Genomic DNA, 21,314 nt, shown 5'->3' on the forward strand with positions numbered 1-21,314 from the left:
AGCCTGCCCCCGGGCCCCTCGGCGCACGCGCAAGAGCTCGCGAGCCGTCCTTGGACGCGAGCGACGCCGCTTGCGCCTGCGCGCAGCGATTCTCCCGCCAGGCCCCGCCCGCTGCCTCCCGCCCGCGCCTGCGCACAGCGCGCTTTGTTCCCCCTCCCCTCGGCGCGTCTCGCTCCCCACCATTTTGTGCCGTGATCGCAAGGTTCGCTGTTGGGTTGTGCCGTGTTCTCCTGCGCATTTGGGCTCGAGGCGAAATACTGAAGGGGCCTTGATGGCGGAGAGTCAATCAGCGGCCGGACTGGGGGATTTCACATCCCTTGGCGGGGCCGCAACTTTTGGTTCGGAACCTGAAACTCGGCGGCTGAGCGAGCTACGAGTCATCGACTTGCGGGCCGAGCTCAAGCGGCGTAACTTGGACAGCGGCGGGAACAAGAGCGTCCTCATGGAGCGGCTGAGGAAGGTGAGGCAGAGCGCGGCGGGGGGAGGCGAGGGGGCAGTGGCGTGAGGCCATCCGGGTCCTTTGTCTGTGGCGCTCTCGGCGCGTGCGCGCTCGGGGCCGGGCCTGGAGCGGGGCGGCCCTGAGGGGAGCGGGGCTCCGGTGCTGCTGCCGGGCCCCCGCGGGGTGTTGTTGGGCTCCAGCGTGTCCCCTTTGCTCCGGCCGCTGCAGAGCCATTGCCTTTGCGGGGCTTCATTACGCCGCTCTGTGGTGTGGGCGCCCATTCCGCCGCCCGCGCTCCGTCGCCGCTCTGGAGCGCGGCTCAGATTGCGCTGGGTGGAATTTGATATGGCCCCGACCTTTCCGTTGTTGCCTGACCCCGACGTCCGCGCGTCCTTCCCCGATTTACTCTCCCGTTCCCCCGACATACACGCATATGCCCCTTTCTCACATCTCTCCTCGTCCTTTCTCTCTATACCGTTCACAGAATGGGTGAAGTTGGAAGGGATCACAGTGGGTGATCTGCTCCGGTAGGGTTTTGTCCTAGAGCCCATGGTGCAGGATTTCGTCCAGACAGTTCTTGAGTATGTCCAGTGAGAGAGACTTCACACGCTCCCTGGGCAATCCGTTCCAGTGCGCGGTCACTCGCACAGTAAAGAATATTATCCTCCTATTAAGGTGCAACTTTCTGTGCATCAGTTTCTGCCCTATTGCTTGGCACCACCACACTTCACCCGACTCCATCTCTCCGACCTCTCTGGAATGTGTTCTCACAGACTTCCATGAGGCCAGAACGGCACGGTCAGCCTTGGCCCTTTTATGGGTTCTAACAGGCCTGCACATTGAGAAAAAACTCATGCACCTGAGCTCCTGTAAGAGTCTCTCCCAGTGTTATACCATTAATGTGCTTATTTGCAGAGTAGTAGCTTGATTTGGCTGTGGGGATTGTGTGTGTGTTGCACCTTATTATTTAGTATTTCTGACAGGTGATACAGCTGCCTGGCTGTATCACCTGAACTGGGGAGAGACGCCAATGTTTCCATGTCACAAATCCTTAAAAATGCAGTTGTGGTTAAATCCTAGCAGGCAGCCAAGCACCACATGGCCACTCACTCAGGATGAGGGCTAGAAGTGGAAGGGTGAAAGGGATAGTAAACTTGTGGGATTGTGACAAAGATAGTTTTATAATCTTAAGAAATGTAAGGGTCAAAAAAAAAGACATGGATGAAAGAAATTAATAAAGCACGTAAGACAAACAAGTGACATGAAAGAAAATAATTCCATAGTGTCAACCAGCTCAACTGATGCTGAGCCAGCCCCCAAGTAATGGCAGCCCCACCAGCTTCCACCAGTTTTATTACTGAGCACAAGACCCTTTGGGCAGTTGTCTCGCTGTGTCCCTTCCCAATTCCTTGTGGCCCCTATCCTGCTTGCTGGGGCAGAGGAGCAGAAGAGCCCTTGGCTCTGTGTAAGCTCTGCTCAGCAGTATCTAAAACATCCCCGTGTTATCAGCACTGTTCTCAGCACAAACTCAAACCACAGCCCCCTATCAGCTGCTGTGAAGAGAATTAACTGCCCATCCCAATCCACTACAAATGCACACAAGCAAATAATACAGTGGATATAATCCTGCTGTCTCCAACAGGCCATTGAGGAGGAAGGAGGAGATCCTGACGAAATTCCCGTGGCCTCAGAGCTGACCACGAAAAGAATGCCAAAAAGAACTAGCAAAGGTATGGTGTCTGGACACTTGCAGTTCCACTGTTTGCACGTAGCTAGAATTTGGCATGCAGACTTGATTTCTCCCGTTACATTAGTTTAATTTTTTTTTAAATTGCTTCTTACCATATGGAAAATGGTAAAACTCTTTTGCATTAATGAGCAATAACAATTTTAAGTGATAATATGATACCTGACTGTATTTTATTAGCAAGTCTTGAAAAGTGAAGATGAAACCACAAATTGCAGATGTTTCTGTATTTGTTACCATGTGTAGAATTGTGTCAGGTACAGAGCAAGCAGCTGCAGCATAAGCTCCATGGAAAGCCCCTATAATTATATTTAAACTATATTTAAACTGTAGCTATATTTAACCATATGTTGCTTCAAAATATTAAATATTCTGCGTGCCATGTTACTTGTGGCTTATTTGAATTGCTCATGGCCAGTTCTTAAAGAATATTTTCTGAAAAGAAACAGATTATTAAGCTGCTTCTTCTAAGTCAGACTGGCTAAAAATAGAGAAAGAGCTGTTGTCTTTGAATAGCAGTAGGAGTTTGGGAGTGACAGATGTGCATAAATGTGATTCATGTCCAAGATCTTGAAAGTAAATACTCATTCTGAATACATTTAATTAAGGGAGGTGTTTTTTTGTAACAATCTTAAGGTGTTACTTTTAAATGGATTACCCAGAGGGTGTTGTGTCTTTTTAGGTTTTGAAGTGTTGTGGAATGAGACTGTTAGCTTTAGAAAAATACTGTGCTACTTGTAGTTCATGCTCCTGCTTCTTGCTTTTATGGAGTGGCAAGGTGACCTCAGTTATATCCATATGACCCAGACTTCTGAATCCGCCTCGTAATGATTACTTGCTGAAACAAACTGAGTGTTCAAGAGATAATTCACCAAAGCTTAAACATGTTACAAAATGTAGTGCTACATCTCACTGCAGTGATATTGTTTGTAGGAAGGAAACCAGAAGAAGAAGGTGTGGAAGACAATGGTCTAGAAGAAAACTCCAGAGATGGGCAAGTAAGTGAAATCATGATTGCAGTTACTAAGAAAGTGCATCAGGTAACCTGCAATAACTACGCATTTACCCTTTTTCTCTCTGTAGGAGGATATTGAAGCAAATCTGGATACCTTGCAGGATATTGACATGATGGATATTAGTGTTTTAGATGAAGCTGAAATAGATAACAGCAGTGCTGTAGACTGCGGAGAAGATTATAGTCCTGACAATATTCTTGATTCTCTGTCTGATAATAAAGATAATGTCGAAGCAGAAATGAAGGAACTTCCTGATCAGCTAACAGAAAATGAGGTGAGTGAGTAGAGGTCTCTGTAATTTTCCAGAAGATATTTAATAGGGATATGGGTACATAAGGTATTTCAATCCAGTAGAATATCGGATCTGAATGTGATCTGGATTCTATTTCCCATTCACAGCTCTCATGTCCTAGTGTTTTAAGTGGTAAATATTCTTGAGGCTTGAAATGTTCTCAGTAGATGAGTTGCCATCTTCCCTACCTTTCAGTATCACCTTTGCTTGCTGTGAAAGGAGTCTGGAATTGAAAATGCTGTGTTAGTGTCTGTATTCCCTCTTCCTGTTTATATGTTCTATACGTCAAAGTGTATATATGCATACACCCAGCCATGTAGGTGTTTATGGGGAGAGAGAAAAATACATTTTCAACTTAGGTAATTTGGATATCTTTTTTGCAGACAAAATGCTCTGGTTTAAGGAAGTTGTGTTGTTCTGTTTTCTTATGGAGATTAATAAAAGAAGAACTTCCTGTGTTGCCCTGTTCTGACATTGCCAGGCTTTTGGCTTGGTTTTGAGAGCAGCTTGCAATGTCTTTTGCAGACAGCACAGGGTTATCCATATGTCACATTCACTCCCCAAATATTATCCTTCTTGGATCCTTGTGGGTTTGGGTTTTTTATTTCTTTTAGGCTGTTCACTCACAAAACAGAATATATTCTCCTTCTTTGCCTTCTGCATATCTGCTTCAACTTTTTATCGTTTACCTTCTTTCAACTGAAAAGGGAGATTTTCTCAAAGCCTTTTTGTTTGACTGGTCTGTCAGTGCCATGGGAAAGCCAAGACCCTTGGGCTCAAAAAGTGTCAGCATCCTGTTCTGTGGACCCTTCACTGGGCAGACCCCTGGATCAGAGAGATCACACACAATCAGAGCGTAACAGAGCCCCCTGCCCCAGGTCTCCTCAGCTGAGTGTGTTACTCACTGCAGGCAGCTGTTGGTGCCTTTGAAGGACTCACACCCAACCTTTTATGGAATAACATCATTAATGTCATGGAAAATTGTGACAGCTTAAGGCTTAAGGATTGCTGGTGGTAGTATCTGTCTGAAAAAAAACTCCCCCACTATACTAACCAGCTTTAATTCCTAACAAAAGCTGGCTGGAGTTCATCATGCTTAAGAGTATTCTTACTCAACAGACATCCTTAAAGGGGAGAAGACAGGTTCAGACTGTTACAGTGGAGCCTCCCCTAACTTCTCCACACTTTTAGCTTACTTTTGTACTGTTTTTACATTTAGGTGGAGCTTGAGTGACTCTAGTTGTACGACCTGTTCACTGGGGGGTGGTCATACCTTGGAGGTGGGTGACATCAGTATTACATCTGAGGTAACCCTTGGCACAGAGCTGTGCGTTTGCCTGGCTCAACAACAAGAAATCTTCTTTGTTTTCCTTTGGTTGACAGCTACTCTGTGGCTTACCAGCTACAAGGTACGTCTGAGTTCCCCCCCTTGCAGGGATTTCAACAGAGCCTGGCTGTGGTGTCTGCACTCCAACAGAGCATTCAAACACAAAGGCTTGGGAGAAAATCTCCCCTTTCATGGGACTGAACACAGAGTCATTGCAACAGCATCCACTTCACCTGAAAGGCAATTTTGTGCTGTTCTGTAAATTAATCTCATGTAACCAATGAATTTTGGTTGCATCTTACCCTCAGCTCTTTAAGGAAGTAAGATTTTTGGGATATGTTTTTGGTTTGGAGAAGTGTAAAGCTGAGTCAGCTTCGTTTCTAACGTGTTTTTTTCATTTAGGAACTAAAGTTAAAAAGTGGGAAAATGAAAAAACATGTTCAGTAACCACAGAAATGTGAAATAAGACTAAGAATAACTTACAAATAGACAATGTCCTGTTAAAATTAAAATGAAAAGTAATTGGAGAAAGATGTTTAAATATGAGGTATGTTTACATGTTGTTCATTTTTGGGTCACACTCTGAAGTAGTAAGTGAGATCTGTCAAGCACTTGAAAATATTTCATGTTTTCTTGAAAGGAAAAATTAAATACAGGTGTATTCTCCTTAAGCTGCTTTTGGTAAGAAATGCTTTCATTCCTTTTTTACTCTTTTAGGAAGATTATGATGAAATTGAAAACAATTTAGAAGCCTCCTCTTCTGATTTAATTGAAATGAAGGTAAACTTAAAATGTAGCTGTATTTCAGATTCTCATGTTAATCAATATGTCATATTATTAATATTTACTCAGTTCTCATACTACAAGAAAGAAAATGTGACTATAATATGAAATTGTAACAGAATCCAAGACATTGGTAACCTTGTTCAGCACGGTCTGTGAAATGAGGGTGCCGTGTGGTTTTCTCCCTACTTTTCAGTCAGCTCTCAAGACTTCCTTCATTTTCATGGCAGATAAAAAGGGACTTGTTGATTTCTTCTCTCTCCCACTGATTATATGAAGTAGTAGCTGGATTTGTTTTTTACTCTGTAATTGGTGTGGTGGTACACAAAGATACTTTATTGGTCTCTTTAAAATTCGGAGTTATTTGAGAGAATGTAGTTGTGGCTGATATTTTGACTTGGCTTTAATGGGCCAGAAAAGTCACCTATATAAAATACTTATTTCCAGTGGACATTGAAAAAAAGTGCTAAATGTAGTAGATGAATTTGTGTAGTTTCAATTTTGGGATTGGGCAGGTGCTATTTTTCTGTGTTAGATGATACATTCTATAAAGTCCTTATTCTGTGGTCTTTTTTTCCCAAACAGAAAATGGAGAAGCTACACTTGGAGCCAGGTACTGTTAAAGAAAAACATATTCCTGTCTTTTCAACTAATACTTTTTAAACCATTAACTATTAAAAAACCCAAGCAAACAAACATAATTTGCATTATTTTTATAATGGACAATCCAGATCATGCAGGGTCATAGAGATTGGAAACCCAATCATATCCCCAGATCTGTGAAGTGATGCTTGAAATACTTCCAGTGAAATGAAATGGTTTAAAAACCTGTTAAACTACATAAATGGATTTAGAGAAGTTTAATCACAGTTTTAAAAGCTAAATATTCTACTTGTAAACAGATCTTGTGATATTGCACACACCTTAACTCTGTTACTAAGTAGAGAGCAGTGAAAGCAGTAAAAAGATATTGTAGGGCATTAAAGTGTAAAGATTAGTTACTGGATACAGAAGAAAGAAGAGAGTTTCTTCATGGAAATTTCATACAGATACTATTCCCTTTCTGGACTGCAAACACACTCATGCACCATCAGAAGATGCCCAGTTCTCATGTTGGACTGTCTCTGCTAAAAGAATTTCACAGAAATTTAAAAATTGAACTCTCAGTGCCTTGATACGTTCAGTTAAGCATCTCGGACTCTGGAAGCTAACTAGAGAAGAAACAGAGCTGAACGATTTGCTGAAGAATATGAAGGCTGAGCCCGAAGTTTTTTGTTAAATCTGTGGGGGCATTTTTCTTCCCTGTTGAGGTGCTAGGGCTGATTTGGCAGTGTGTGAGAGAGCAGTTAGCGTGGTAGCTGTAACACTGTGTACACTAGGGTTTTCCAATCTCTGTGTAGCTTAGCAGTTCTCTTGGTGTTAGTGTGGCAGCCATGCCAGTTCCACATTTGTGATTGCTGTATTTCCCTGGTGATTAAATCTTGTGCCATTCTATTCCTGTTAAATCCGTAGAAAATGAGAAAATACTCGACATTTTGGGGGAAACTTGTAAATCTGAGCTACTTAACGAAGAACCTCCCGAAGCGGAGCGGCCGCGTGCGCAGGAAGCCAGTAACGCGGGGCCAGGCAAGAGGCTGGCTGAGGAAGAGGACGCTCTCGCTGCCGCTCAGTTGGAGGAAGATGCTTTAGCTTTGGACAGCAAATCGGCCCAAGCTTTGGCAAGGAAGGAAGCAAAGCGTTTAGTGGTAGCAAAAGGGGAGACAAGTGAACAGAGCCCCGAGGAAGAGGCCCCGGACTCTGAAGGTGTAGTGGTAGAGACCCTAAGCGATCAGAGTAGCAAACGCTCCCAAGGCCTGGAAGCCTCTAGTGGGGAGACAGCGGAGAAAGGCGCAGGTGCCGAAGCCAGAGATAGCAAAGAAGATGGCAAGAGAACAGAAGACAAAGCTAATTCAGAGGAATCTTCCCCTGCCACTAAAGAGTCCTCAGCCAGTGAGGGCGGTGATCAGAAAAAGAGGTTTGTTTTTTCTCCGTTATAGACCAGATGCTATCTTTTATCATTGGTCCTTAAGTGATGCGAATAAGCTGTTTCCTTCAATTGGCCTCCGAGACTGATGAAATTGTTGTAGCCTATTCCTAAAGGTCTCTTTTATTTCTCCATGTGCAGATATTTTTATTTTTTTAAACGCAATGGGTTTGATTTCTTTCCTTCATCAACCTTCAAAGGTTGTTTTCCCAAATTACTCTTATTTGTAATCATCTTCTTAATGTAAGTCTGTTTAAGAATCTGACTTCGTTATTTCTTGTCAGATTTCTTAAATCAAGTATACAAAGGTGTGTTTTCGTTTGCAACATATTTTCTGGTAGGTATTTAATTTTAGCTTTTTTCATAATTTATATTTAGTCACTTTTCTTTCTGACTTGAATAATGTGGTGTTTTTTCTTTAGCCCTGTTGAGGAGGACAGAGATACAAAGATAATCTCAAAAGATGAGAAAGGTATGTTTGTTTTCAAATATAAAACTTCAATGATTGCTTGGATAGCTGTTTGTCTTGGGTGGGTTATTTCAGCAGAAATTGATTGCACTCCAAGCAGTTGTTAAATAGCATAAACTCACTTCTGTCTGGATTTTCTTTATTCACGTTAAAATAAGTATTTTCCTTATATGCATTTTTTCAGAACATGTGCATTGCACTGTTTTGTTTGTATCTTGATTTTTAAAGGTAGATGTTAATACATGGTTAATACGTCTTTTTTGGCACTGGAGATGCTCACTAACAGCTGTTAGTGAGTCAGGAACCTTTTGCAATCGTGTTTGCTCTACTATACACTTAGAATTCTCCTTCCCATCTTCTGTTTTGCTGAAGTGATTTGGGATCTAGAATTCACATATTTACATGCCACAAATCTTACAGTTTAATGTTGTCTTCAAATTACATTGATTTTATTAAATCTTTGTCCTGCAGATCCTATTCATGGTGCAAGTATGCATCATAAGCAAGAAGAAAATATTTCTATCAGTGTCAGATGCCTTCTTGCTTTTAATACACCAGGCAGCTGAGTCTTTGCAGCTCACCCCACCTCTCTGTTCTCTTCTGCCTGCCCAGGGCTGAAAATTTAGATCTGACTGTTAACATTCTTCTTACATGCTGCTGGCAGGTAGTTCAGCACTTTTAAGTGTGGAAACACCAGCAATTCCTATAAAAAGCAAGAAACTCATTATGAGGTCTGCCTGCCAACTGGACAGGAGGAATTGGTTTGGTTTTAATTGGGGTTTGCAACCCAGACTCACCTCCCTGTCAGCTGCTTTTTCAGAGGTCCTGGGTTATACCTATTTGCACAAGCTGCTGGACCTCCCTTTCAGCCTTGTTAGAGTCAATTTGGGTTCAGTCTGTAATCTTGTGTTCTCTTACTTCAGAATATCTCAGGGAATGTTCTGTGCATGCTGTCATTTACCTAAGGACTCGAGTGTGTTGTTTTTGTGAGACTGAGAAAACTCTTAGCTGGGTTTGCTTTCAAAGCAGCCTTCAGGAGCTTGGGTGTCTGATAACCACCTTGCTCCTGCATCCCACTCTCCAAAGGACATGCTGTGGTCCATAGCATTTGTTTTATTCCTTTTCTGGCTTAGTGAGCAGCAGTGGTGAGAAGGAGCTGCTTGGCTCTGTAACATTCTCTGCATGCAGAGCAAAGTGACTGAGCCAGAAGGAAGCTAAAAAACTATATACAAGTCAGTTCTGACTCATACATTGCTATGTGCCCACCTGTATGAAAGGATTTTATTTGGGATGAAGAATTTTCTATGTTCTGTGCATTCGTTCTGAAAACTGTGTCAACAAGAGTGCAGAAAAAGAAATTCATGAGCTCACCCTGGTGGATTTGGCAGTCAATGGATGCTCATCTGAAAGATGTCTCCAGTGTTGGTGGTTGGCTCCCAACGTCTGCACTGTTCTTGTTTCTAAGTTAAATATTTTCAAGTCCCAGTATTTCTTTGTCTCAAAAGTGCAGTACCATTGCAGGAGCACTTTTTAAAATCTTATGGGAGGGAAGAACCTGGAGATGTTAAGACTGAGCAATCCTTAATCAAAAAGGACATTAACATAGTCTTAAAAATCTTAAGAAACTCATTGGTAAAATAGCAGAAAATAGAAAAATGGGCACTTTCTTCTTTCTCCAGGATTCTGTTGCCAGAGTAACTGCAGGTAGTAATTTCTAAATTGTAGAAATGTGTGGAGTAAAAGCATCAAAGCCTTTGGCTCAGCTTTTTAAAACACCAAGACAATGCATCCCCCATGTATTTGTGTGCATGACATACCTTTGTCCGTGCACTTTTGAGATAGATGATGGCAGGTGTATACTCACCTTTACACAAAAAACCTCTCTGTGGTTTGGGTGTTTTTGTAAGAGATTGATACAAATTACTGCATCCTTTCCTAGGAAACTTGTGTAAATATTGATATCTGTGTTCTCAGTTACTCGTGCCAATGACTGAAATTATCAGGAAGTAGAAGATGGAAAGACACCCAAATAGCATTTTGGAAAGGTTCTGGGAAAAATTCCTTCCCTCGATGAAAGAGGTTCTGTAAAATTCCATATATCACCAAAAAACCACCAAAACAGAAGTATGGAAAACAGGGAGCTGGAGTGAAACCCATTCATTGAGGCCTTGAAACTGCCCAGACTGACAGAAGGACAGTAAAGACATTTCAAAGGAGACTGGAAACAGTATCCTTGTGTAAATGCTTCATGCAAACACTAAACCTTGGAGTTCAGGTCAGTCTTTAGTCACCTGATGTTGGGTGTTCAGACTTGGCAAGTTCATTAGCATTTATTAAATTACCTTTGTAGCTGAGATGGAAAATTGGCCAGGTGTTCTGTAGTTCTTGCATAGCTAAAGCAGGCCAGGTCTTTCCTAACGCCTGCAACTGAAGTCAGACTCTGTATCCCAACTGTGGATCTTTGTGGGCAGAAACAGAGACATTTCCTTGGTTTCTTGATGGTGAATGGCTTTCCTTGGGAGGAATTCTGCATCCCATCAGCATTCCCTTGGAGTTGAGATAAGGAGGCAAGACATGAGCACACCTGGGGTGCAGACACAGTTCCCCACAACTCTTACAGGGCTGCTCTCCTTTCCTGTAAGTTACTGGGATCTATTCTGACATGCTTTCAAGAGCCTCACTTAATTCAGAGATGCCCTTGTCCAGTTGCTTTCTTGAAGAATGATATGAAATATTTCTGTATCAAAACTCGTAGTTCCACCCAAATTTTTGAACTTGTAATGCTCCTTACCTTCAGCAAAGCAAATCATGGGAGGAGAGTGTCACACAATGCATTTCACTTGCTCTGTGATTTTAAAAAGTTAAAAATCTGTGATCCTGCTCCATTTTAATTCGCATAATAATTCAAGTAATTAATTCAAATAATTAGGATTTGGGGTATGTTTTGGTTTTGTCTCTTTGTTTTCCCAACTAGGTCGCAGTGCTGGCAGTTCTGGTAGAAACTTTTGGGTGAGTGGATTGGCTTCCACCACCAGAGCTACAGATCTGAAGAATCTGTTTAGCAAATATGGAAAGGTAAGGGGTTATTTTTGTTGGTTTCTTTTTGTTCCAGTGTTTGTTTGGTTTGGTTTTTTTGGCTAGAAACTGTGTTAATAAGACTTTTTAAGCTCCCATCACTGAAGTACCAACGAAAGGAATCCAATTATCAAGAATATTGTGGGATATCAAGGAAAAAATAACACTGAATGACTGGGGGTTTTTTTATTCTGTTGCTCACTTCCAAACAAATACAAAATTCCCTTTGTGATCCTTTATTTGAAATAGTCAATAACTTTACACATTTTTCTGTCTCCTGTGCTGCAGTATGGTATCTTCACCTGCTGAAAATTCACAGTCAGCTGTGAATTTAATGTTTATTAAAGACTTCTTTAGGACTAAGTAAAATATGCAGTAAATGTTGAGACAAAATTGCTGGGGAGTATCTTAGGAATTGCCTTAGTACCTAAAGTTTCATTTTTGTCAAGAGTTGGCAGTTCCTTTAAAAAACACTTGTTTGGGTAGTTTGGGATATGGGGAGGTGTTGTTTGGTTTTGCTGGCAGGAGAGGTCCTGCAGTTGCTGTTAAGGAAAGACAAAATGTCAAATCTCCCTGTCAGCTGGAAAATGGAAAGAGCTCAATAAAAAGCTGATAGCAGAGCCATCAGTAAGGATTTTTGTCAGACCTCTGAGGCCTATTTACAGATTACTGTCAGCTGATTGTAGTAAAAGCAAATGGTATGTGCTGACAACCTGCCATTGAATGTTTTACTGATGAAAATACTCTGAAACTTAAATATGCCTTTACAGATAGGTACAAAAATGGATTAATTGTAGCACAGTTTGGAGTTTGAAAGTCATGGGACTGGTAAAACCTTTTTAATGCTCCTTGTGACACAATACTTCCATTGATTTGCTTAGAATTCCATCTGGTAACCAAAAATGTTGATTATAGAGATGTGCCAGTAAATTTTAAATGTGATTAAAAAGTAAACAACAAACAACTTAGTATTTGGTTCTAGATAGATGTCATGGTGCCATTTAGTCATTTAAATAAAATATTGTTATTTTCTTCAGGGTATTAGCAGAGGCAGAGCTTCCTGGAAGTAGATGTACATGTGCAATAAATTAAATGCTCAGAAGTAGGTTCTTCATTCAGCTGTACTTTGAAACATCACACCTGAAATATGATTGATTTCTCTATTACAAAGTGAGCTGCATTGAATATCTGAGCATAAATAAACACCATTTGTGTGCCTTTTTCAAGCTCTAGTTTTTGGGGAAACTTCCTGTTTTGTAAAGAAGATTGCAGATAACATTGCTGATGTGCCTCAGCAGTGACATACAAACATTTTTTGGAGGGAAGCTGGCACTTAGCAGTTGAGCATTAGTGTGTATGTGGAAATTGCCTTAAAAATTTGTATTGGTTTTTACTATTTTATACTTGAGCAAAGTGATTTTGTTGATGTAGAGTTAGATGCCCTTTTTTTTTGATATTGTTCCCTTGTGGTCTTTCTCCAGAAGAGAATTCAGTCTTTGGCTCCCACCTCTTGATTCAGCTTTTGTAGCATTCCATTGGTAAAAGAAACATAGCTCCAAGCAATGCTCCTTTTGTATTTGTTAATCTCTCAAAACCAGAAGTTTCCTGCGTGGCAATGGCCAGGAATTAAAAAGAGCAGAAAAGGAGCTTGTAGTTCTTGCTGTTAAACGTGAGGGATTTGTCACAGGGAGAGTAATTCCTGGTTTTTTTGGGAAGGTGGTGGGTGCCAAGGTGGTGACCAACGCTCGCAGTCCTGGCGCTCGCTGCTACGGCTTTGTCACGATGTCCACGGCCGAGGAGGCCACAAAGTGCATCACTCACCTGCACAAGACAGAGCTGCATGGCAAGATCATTTCTGTGGAAAAAGTGAGTACTTGTCCTCAAAGATACCGAGTTCCCACCAGATTGTGCAAATGATCGAGGCCACATTCTCAGCTGATGATGTGCAAAATAAATTTCAGGCAAAAAATGAACCTGCTGGGAAGAAGACAAGTGAAAAAAAAGAGAGTGAAGCAAAGAGAGAAACAGTCAGTGAGAGGTACTGTGTTGAAAATTCTCCTACCAAAGGTGTTTTCTGTTCTTCAGTCTGTGTTGATGTCAGGAAAAACTAAAGTTACAATAAGAATTTCTGTGGCAAACATTCAAAAACAGGAGTACATGGATTTTTTCAGCTTTTACTACAAGATAAACGTCACTTGATGTTCAGTGCCTAATTTAAAATGTTTCTATTGCATGCTTTAAGGTAGGCACTGGAAAGTTGCATTTTCAAGCACACGCTTTAAATTTAGCCTTATTTGGGGTTTAGTAATAATTGTGGAGCTTTCATGTCTTAAGTCTGTAGGAAAGACCATTTGAGAATTTCACTTTCTCCTTACCTTGTGTCTCTCACTGGAATAGAGTTTCCTCCAGGTCCCAGACAGTTAAAAGAAAATTGTCCAAGATCTGTTCCCAGATTGTGTTCCTCCTGAGCACTGTGCTCTTCCTCTCTAGCATTACTGAAAGTAGCTGATAAAGGCACTAAGAGAGTGAATTAAACACTAAGCACTTTGCCTTAATTATCTTCTCGGGGCATAACTTCTCTTAAATGCAACTTGCTGAGAACTTCTTGCTTTTATTTCACCAAGTTGCCTGACAAAAACAGTTCATTGTCACGTTGTGTGAGAAACTTTGTGGACATTAAGCACATGGTGTGCTTAATGGTGTGAATTTGTCCTCATGCTTCCAGTTGAGATACCTGAATCCTGGCCAAGTTCTGACACCTGCACGGGATGGTCTGAATATCTTGTTTTATGGAGCAGGAAGTTGTGGAAGGAAAAGTTTGGAAATCTAATTATGGTTGTTACACATCAGAATTCTACTTTGTTGGTGTGTTGTTGGCATTTTCCTTGAATTTTCTTTTCTCTTAGTCTGTATTAGTCTAATCTGTATCAATATCTATCCACAGACCTGGCGGTGCTAAAAGGGATGAGAAATCTGACCAAAGAGATGATCCTAAAAAGACAGAAGACAAAGATGAAAAGGAAAAAAAAGATAAAGATGAGCAGAAGTCTGGTTCATCAGATCAACCTAAAACTGTTAAATCAGGTAATTTGACTGTTGTTTTTTTTAATAGAGTAAAAGATATGTTGATGTAGGAATATTTAATTGTAGGTAGTTCTTTCCAAAGAAATGTTCTAGGATTGTTTCTGATTGGAAATCCAGAATGTATAAGGGGAAGGGGAGATGTTTGACATTGTGCAATCCTTAAAAGAAGTACCTGGGTTAGGTGGAGTGAAAGAATTGGTTTTGAAGAGAGAGTTAAATGCCCATTCTCACATTTTAGAGAACAGAACTTCTGGCGTAGCAATGAGTGGTGTACATCATGTAGTTTGATTGGTTTTTCCCACTTCTGATTTATTTAGGAAGTAAAGGAACAGAGAGAACAGTAGTCATGGATAAATCCAAAGGAGAACCTGTTATTAGTGTGAAAACATCCACTACATCAAAAGACAGAGTAAGTAATGCTTCTGCATGGAAAACATCTTCCTTAGAAACAAATCCTGAATCCTGCCAGGCTACATGCAACCCACACTTGTCGTGCCAGTTTGTCAAATTAGAGTTTCTGTAGCAGGGATTTAGATCTTAATTAGTAAAATACCTCTCATTTGGCCAACACCATATTCAGCACTCAAATCCTGCCAAACAAATGAGGCAAGGTATTACTGTCTTAATATATGGTGTCTGTAACGTTAGAAAAAGAACAGCTTTTGGAAAAAAGCAGGGCCCAACCTTGGAGATATGAACTGTACAAATGGAAACAGAGCTTAAGAGTATTGTTTGTGATGGTTGTCGTTTAATAAATTAAAGTTTCTCTTTTAAATACAGAGTGTTAAGAGCCAGGACCGCAAATCAGAGAGCAGAGAGAGACAAGGGATTGTCCCCTTTGACAAAATCAAAGCACAGCGAAAAATGAGGGAGGCAGAGCAGCGCCGGTAAGAGCAGCACTGACATCGTTTGGGTTTTTTTGCCTAAAATATATATATCTTTTATTTTTATTAAAATAAGACTGAGAGAGAAAAAGGCCTTCAATTTTTTTTCCCCTCTTGTAACTTTGTTTATTTTTATGGGTATCTGTTGAACTTAATTTAGGTATTTAATTCTTTTTGGTGGGGCTTTTTCTTTGTTTCATATGTTTAATAGATTCATGTTTAAAGGTGATAATTGTCACCCTTCAGATTCCTTGCTAGAACTGTGACCTGAATTCCATGTTTTCTGCACATTACAAAACTTTATTTCTCACCTGACAGTAGTTGAATTGAACAGGGGGAAAATGCTTTTGTTATTTTTATTGGAAAGGAAAAAGTTTCTCCCTCATAGTTAAATTCCTGAGCTTTAGTGGAGTCATTATCCACCATACCATCCCAGCTCTCTTCACAGAAATAAAATATTCTTCACAGATATTTTGTTTCAGTATAAGAAATGAACTGTGGGCAATTGGATTCAGATTCTCCTGACCGTATGGAAGTATATGTGGGCAATTGGATTCACATTCTCATGACCATATAGAAGTATTCACCCCCAGGGTGGGTTTTGTGGGAGTCATTTGATCAGTCTCTAAATAAATTCATGTGTACACTGAATATCTTTCCCTCCATGCCCTTCCCAGGTGTAATTTCAAAGTTTGCAGCCACTGTGGTTCTAATTTTTAACACTTTGCCTTTTATTTTACCTTGCTTTATTCTTTGGAGCATTCCACGTGTAACTTTTGCCTGTTGAAACAGCACACGCGAGCGCCGGGAGAGGCAGCAGCACCTCCAGACCATCCGCGAACGGGAAGAGAGGGAGAGGCTCGAGATTGCTCGGGAGAGACTGGAAATCGAACGGCAGCGTCTGGAACGGGAACGGATGGAGAGGGAGAGGCTGGAAAGGGAACGGATGCACATCGAGCACGAGAGGAGGAGGGAGCAGGATCGGATCCAGCGCGAGAGGGAGGAGCTGCGGCGCCAGCACGAGCAGCTGCGCTACGAGCAGGAGCGGCGCTCTGCCATGAGGAGACCTTATGACATAGATGGCAGGTAAAGCCACCAAATCCAAGTGATGCCACTGGAAAACATCACTGCTGGGTTCTGTCTCACCAGCCTGGGCTGGAAAAAGCCGTACATGTGCTCTCAGCAGTTGTTGGTTGCATTGAGATGATCATATTTAATAGCTCAGGCTTTTCAACGCCCTTTTGAACTTAATTACCCTTCTTTTGGTTTGGAAGGAGGACCAATATCAAAAGGCATTATCTGGGCTAAAATGAGTCTGTTCTGTCTTTCAGGAGGGATGATCCCTACTGGCCAGAGGCAAAACGAATGGCCATGAATGACAGGTACCACTCAGATTTCAGTCGCCAGGATCGTTTCCATGACTTCGATCACAGGGATCGTGGGCGTTACCAGGAGCATTCAATAGACAGGTTGGAGTCTTACCTCCACTCGTGCCTGAAAACAAAAGACAAAAATACGTTTTTAATGTCACATTTTGCTGCCTTTACTTAAAGTAGGTGTGTGCTTGGTTTGCATTTTATTTTTCAAGTGCTGTTTAGTGGCTGTGGTCTTTCTCTTCCAAAACCATGAAAAGATTTGTACTGTGACATGAGTTAAAGCTTCTGGCAGGCTTGGGCAAAGTATTTTTACAATTCTACATATTTATAGGATTCTGGAAAACTTCTCAATAATATTTTAGGCACCTAGAATTCTAACAAGAATATTTTGGTTTATACCTTAGGACTAACTGGATTTTCCAGGAATCCAAAATGTGTCATGGTTTCCATATGTTCCAGCTGTTTATGCCTTTTGTTGATGTGACACGATGTGCAGGATTTTTCATCTGTGTTTTACATAGATGGATTTTTACAGACTGCTGTGTGTTTTACTACCACAGTCTGATTCTAATCATCTGTTTCTAGGAGAGATGGCTCCAGGACAATTATGGGAGATCGGGATGGACAAGTGAGTTGCTTTATAGAGCTACAGAAATATCTTAACATCTTATAACCTGATTTTCTATAGTGTGTGTGAGATTAAATTTCAGTAGTTGAGAATTACATTATATCCACCAAAATATGTTTGAGTAATCAGATTGTCTTGTTTTCTTCAGTAGGATGAAATTCAGTTCAAAGACTTACTATAGAAGCTAGATATAATTATTCTGATAGAAATCAAAGCAAGTGAGTTGTGTCAAAAGAGAGTATTCCGAAAGATTGCATAGAAGAGGCAAAAGTACAAAAATACATATTCACTCTGAGGTTACATGGAAGTAAGAGCTGAACTGTCGAGATGTTTGTGTTTGAGGGTGGGGGAAGGACCTTCAGGGCTCATTCAAGCAGTGAGAGATTAATTTTAGGGAGTCATAGAATCCTCAGTGGCCTTTACTATGAGGTTTGGAGGGACATGGGTAGGCTGGAGAGTTGGGCTGAGGGGAATATCACGAAGTTCAAGAGCAGGAAATGCAGAGTCCTGGGCTTATCTTACCAATGTGCTTTAGCTCCTGATGGGAGGGAGGATATGGATAAGGTGCAGCCAGGTGCCACAGTGGTGCCCACTGACAAGAGTCAGTGAGCACAAACTGAAACACAATTCCACCTGAAGACAATTCAAATCCCCTTTAACTGGCAATGCTAGAACAGGTTGCCTGGAGAACCTGGGAAGATCCTCAAAACCCACTGGGAGACTCTCCTGGACAGCCTGTCCTGGCTGACCCTGAGTAGATGTCAGGAGGTCCCTTCCCTCCCAGCTGATTGTGAGATGGAGGAATTACAGCTGAGCAGGTTTAAACAGTGAGCAGGTCTGTGTGTGCAGCCCTGTAAGAGCTCTCTGTGCCTTCCAGCATTACCCAGACGAGCGCCACGGAGGCCCCGACCGGCACTCGCGGGACTCCCGGGAGAGCTGGGGCAGCTACGGCTCTGACAGAAGGATGAGTGAGAGCAGAGGGATACCCCCACAGTCACGGTGAGTACTAAAAGCACCTCTTCTTGTGCACCTAAGGAGTATTTCCATATGTCAAAGTTTTTGGAAGTACAGTTCTTTTTTTTCCAGCTTTCACCACAGCGTTGGATGGACTGCAAATGTTTCGATGCCGTGTGCATCAAAACGTGCACTTGGAATGATTTTTTTTTAATACCTCCACATCTTAAAGTCATCATGCTTTCCATTAATTTTAACTAATATTCCTATGAAAGCTTGCTATTTTCAGAATAGTGGTTCTTCCTCGGTATCTTATTTAGTTGTCATCTTGGTTTGAGCAGAAAGATTCTTCTGAGATTTGACTTAGCAGCACTATAAATACAAGATTCACATGAGCCTTGGTAAAGCATTTGAGTACGTTTGTGACTTGGATTCAAATATAAAAACTATTTCTTGTGCTCTGGCTCATATGAGAAGATGGGAACTTCATGTTTTTACAGGGATGGACGTGACTGGGGAGATCACAGTCGAAAGTTTGAAGGGCACCAAGATCGTTCCTGGCAGAGCAGCGTGGATGGAGGGATGATAGGACGGGATCATGAGCGATGGCAAGGTATGGTTCTTGCACAGCTCCTTAGCTGTGCCATGTAAAGAAGAAAATACAGACATTATTCTTGGAGATGAAGTAAAACTTGCTGTGGATATAAAGGGAGCATTTGAACTTCTTTAGGTGGCGGTAGAGGCAGACCGGGCCATGTGATGCATCGTGGAGGCATGTCAGGGTAAGAACTTTAAAAGCAGCAAAGTAGTTTTCTTCCTTTTAAGGGGCATTTCTTCTATTTAAATTAGCCAGAGAAACATTTTATGGGAGTATCAGTTATCTAATTTGTTACTTAAGTGTCAAGGAATAATAAAATAATCCCCATGGCTTTTATGTAGTGCATCCTATGGAAGAGTGAAAAATCATGCAAAAAGAACACCCGTTCTAGCAATCTGACTGTACCAGCATGAGAGAACATTAAAATGTCCAAATCCCTTTCCAGGCGTGGCAGTTTCATGCAGGGTGGCAATCAGAGTCAGATCATGCACGGAGGAGGAATGCAAGGAGAAGGATTTGCTGGCCAGGAAAGAGCAAACAGACCGAACGATCCTCGTTTCAACCGTCGCTACTGATTGTGTTTGGTTTTTCATGCAAGGTGGCAAGTGAAACAGATCTGTTACCCAGGGTTACCATTAATTGTAACTTATGGGCTACTGTAAGTGTAATTTTTTTTAAGCTGCTGCCATATTATGTCACTCAATCCAATGTGAACTCATTTGTTTTGTAAGGTGTTGTTCATATCCCATTTAAAAATGTTTGTTAATGAAGCATTCCATTTTCCATAAATAAATGCCAGTTTACAGTTACTTGCTTTGTTTCAGCAGTCCCTGTCAAACTGATTTCTTCAGCTGTATGTTAAACCATTTAAATCTGTGTCAAAGATGGAAGTGTCAAAATGCCTTACAGGTGTCCCTTCGCACTCCCAGAAATAATGAAATACTGTGGTTTACCTCAGAGCTGTCAAAGTTAACAACCAGCCCATGTGCCACCATGAGTGAACGTTGGTGGATCAGAGTGGTCAAAATTTGAACACCCTGCCACTGCAAAATTGCCATAGGAGCTTGTAGGGCAAGTAGTGAAGAATTCTTTTCATCTGGTCTCATGTGCAAGATAATGTCTGAAAAAGGAGTTACATTCTGTGATAGCAGCACAGCTTCTGTAAGAGACAGTGCAGAGGTGCTTGTGAACCCACAATCACTTTATTTAGCTTCTGATGGATCAGGGTAGCCCAAAACTCCACCAGTTTTAGCCCAGTAATTTTACCTAGCAATCTATAACTGCCTTAGAAGTAATCCATAATTTCCTTAGAAGCAGCCACTGGCTGTACTTTAGATTCATTTTAAGAATGTGTTGAGGACCTAACATGATTGAGATTGGTGCAAATGATCTGTTGCTTTGTCAAATCCAAATTATGATTTATCTTTGTGCAGATACCTCTGGAGCAACATGACCTTAGCCTTACCCTAAAATGGTTTTTATGATGCCAAGAGGAGAAAAAATCCTGTTACTTTCATTTGTAGGGTCACTGGGGTTTTTTCCATCTTCAGAGAAGGGGTTTTTATGAGTTGCCTGAAGATATTTTTTCATTCATCAATGGAGAAAGCATATTACAACAATGAAGCTTAGGAGAGCAATCATCAAAGGGCAAAAAAGTGGTAGAGAAGGTCCTGAAAAGCACAGAGAACTCGAGTTCTAAGCATACCAGAGCTGCAGTATTCTGTTTGTACACAGTGTGCTTTGTTCAGAGTGGTTATATTTGGTTTGTAGCAAAAGCCAGAGAGAGGATAACTCTGTAGATGAGTGTCAGAATTTCCTTAGTGGGAGGTTTGGCTCAGTGAGATGGGGAGTAGACCTGGAACCGAAGTTGTGCTGCTTCAAGATCAGTGGACATTGGAAAGTTAGGGAAGAAATGGGGCATTGAGAGAGGTTATCTGGGTTCTGGAGTGAGGTGAAGCATCTGGCACCTGCAGGACACAACTCCCAAGGTTTACTGAGCTTGCAGCTTCCATCTGGACCATCAGCTTTAAGAGCTGCTGATGGACCCATCCTTCAGGAATTAACTTAAGCACTTTTTAAAGCCATTTGCATCTTAAGCAAATCCTCTGAAATCTCTGGGCAGTTGGCTTCATCGTGTATCTATTTGTTAAAAACGGAAACAAAATTGCAAATCCTTCTTTATCCTCCTGTTTTAAATTTGCTTCCTAATTTGAGTAAGGACTCAACCTTCTCTCCCCTCCCACTGCTGTTTCCTGTTCCACAGTTGTGTTTTGGCTCATTCTGTAATTATAACAATCCCATCAAAAAGGGTTAAAAACACAGAATCAATCTGTAACTTTATTTTACAATACTGATGCCTTCCAGGCTATTGGTGCCCCTTACATTTGTCTTGGCTGTGACTGAAAAGTGACCTCATGAAAGTTTTCATCTATGTTAAAATGAAAATATGCACAGTCTGCCAACTGGGGCACAGTGGATGCTAACAGAATGTTTCATGCAGATAAACTGCTCACTTACTCTCCCCTGTGCTTGTCTGATCATCCTAGGCCATCTTTTACAGCGTATTTTACTGTTACCTTGGTTTTTAAAATTTTTTTTTTAACTCTTGTTGGCTTGGTT

General features: G+C 41.4%; 1 protein-coding gene across 1 annotated transcript; it reads left to right on the plus strand.

Moving 5' to 3' along the window:
* The first annotated feature begins 137 nt into the window (after nt 1-137).
* Nucleotides 138-19,504, plus strand: LOC104696993 (scaffold attachment factor B1-like). The gene is made up of 21 exons (XM_039566459.1): nt 138-460; nt 2,082-2,169; nt 3,120-3,184; nt 3,270-3,476; nt 5,539-5,601; nt 6,190-6,217; nt 7,117-7,618; nt 8,050-8,099; nt 11,071-11,171; nt 12,888-13,037; nt 13,133-13,209; nt 14,116-14,255; nt 14,573-14,664; nt 15,036-15,142; nt 15,932-16,225; nt 16,471-16,608; nt 17,101-17,143; nt 18,021-18,142; nt 18,598-18,710; nt 18,828-18,879; nt 19,141-19,504. The coding sequence occupies exons 1-21, from the start codon at nt 272-274 to the stop codon at nt 19,268-19,270; spliced, it is 2,751 nt and encodes a 916-aa protein (XP_039422393.1). The 5' UTR covers nt 138-271; the 3' UTR covers nt 19,271-19,504.
* Nucleotides 19,505-21,314: the final 1,810 nt, after the last annotated feature.

Source organism: Corvus cornix, chromosome 28 (genome assembly GCF_000738735.6).
Source record: "Corvus cornix cornix isolate S_Up_H32 chromosome 28, ASM73873v5, whole genome shotgun sequence".
NCBI lineage: Eukaryota > Metazoa > Chordata > Aves > Passeriformes > Corvidae > Corvus > Corvus cornix.

Bases quoted from the DNA above. Each gene is read 5' to 3' on its own strand.
- LOC104696993 (XM_039566459.1), top strand. From the start codon at position 272: ATGGCGGAGAGTCAATCAGCGGCCGGACTGGGGGATTTCACATCCCTT. The intron at 8,100-11,070 runs GTATGTTTGTTT...TTTCCCAACTAG, and splicing joins AATCTCAAAAGATGAGAAAG to GTCGCAGTGCTGGCAGTTCT. The intron at 18,143-18,597 runs GTGAGTACTAAA...ATGTTTTTACAG, and splicing joins GGGATACCCCCACAGTCACG to GGATGGACGTGACTGGGGAG.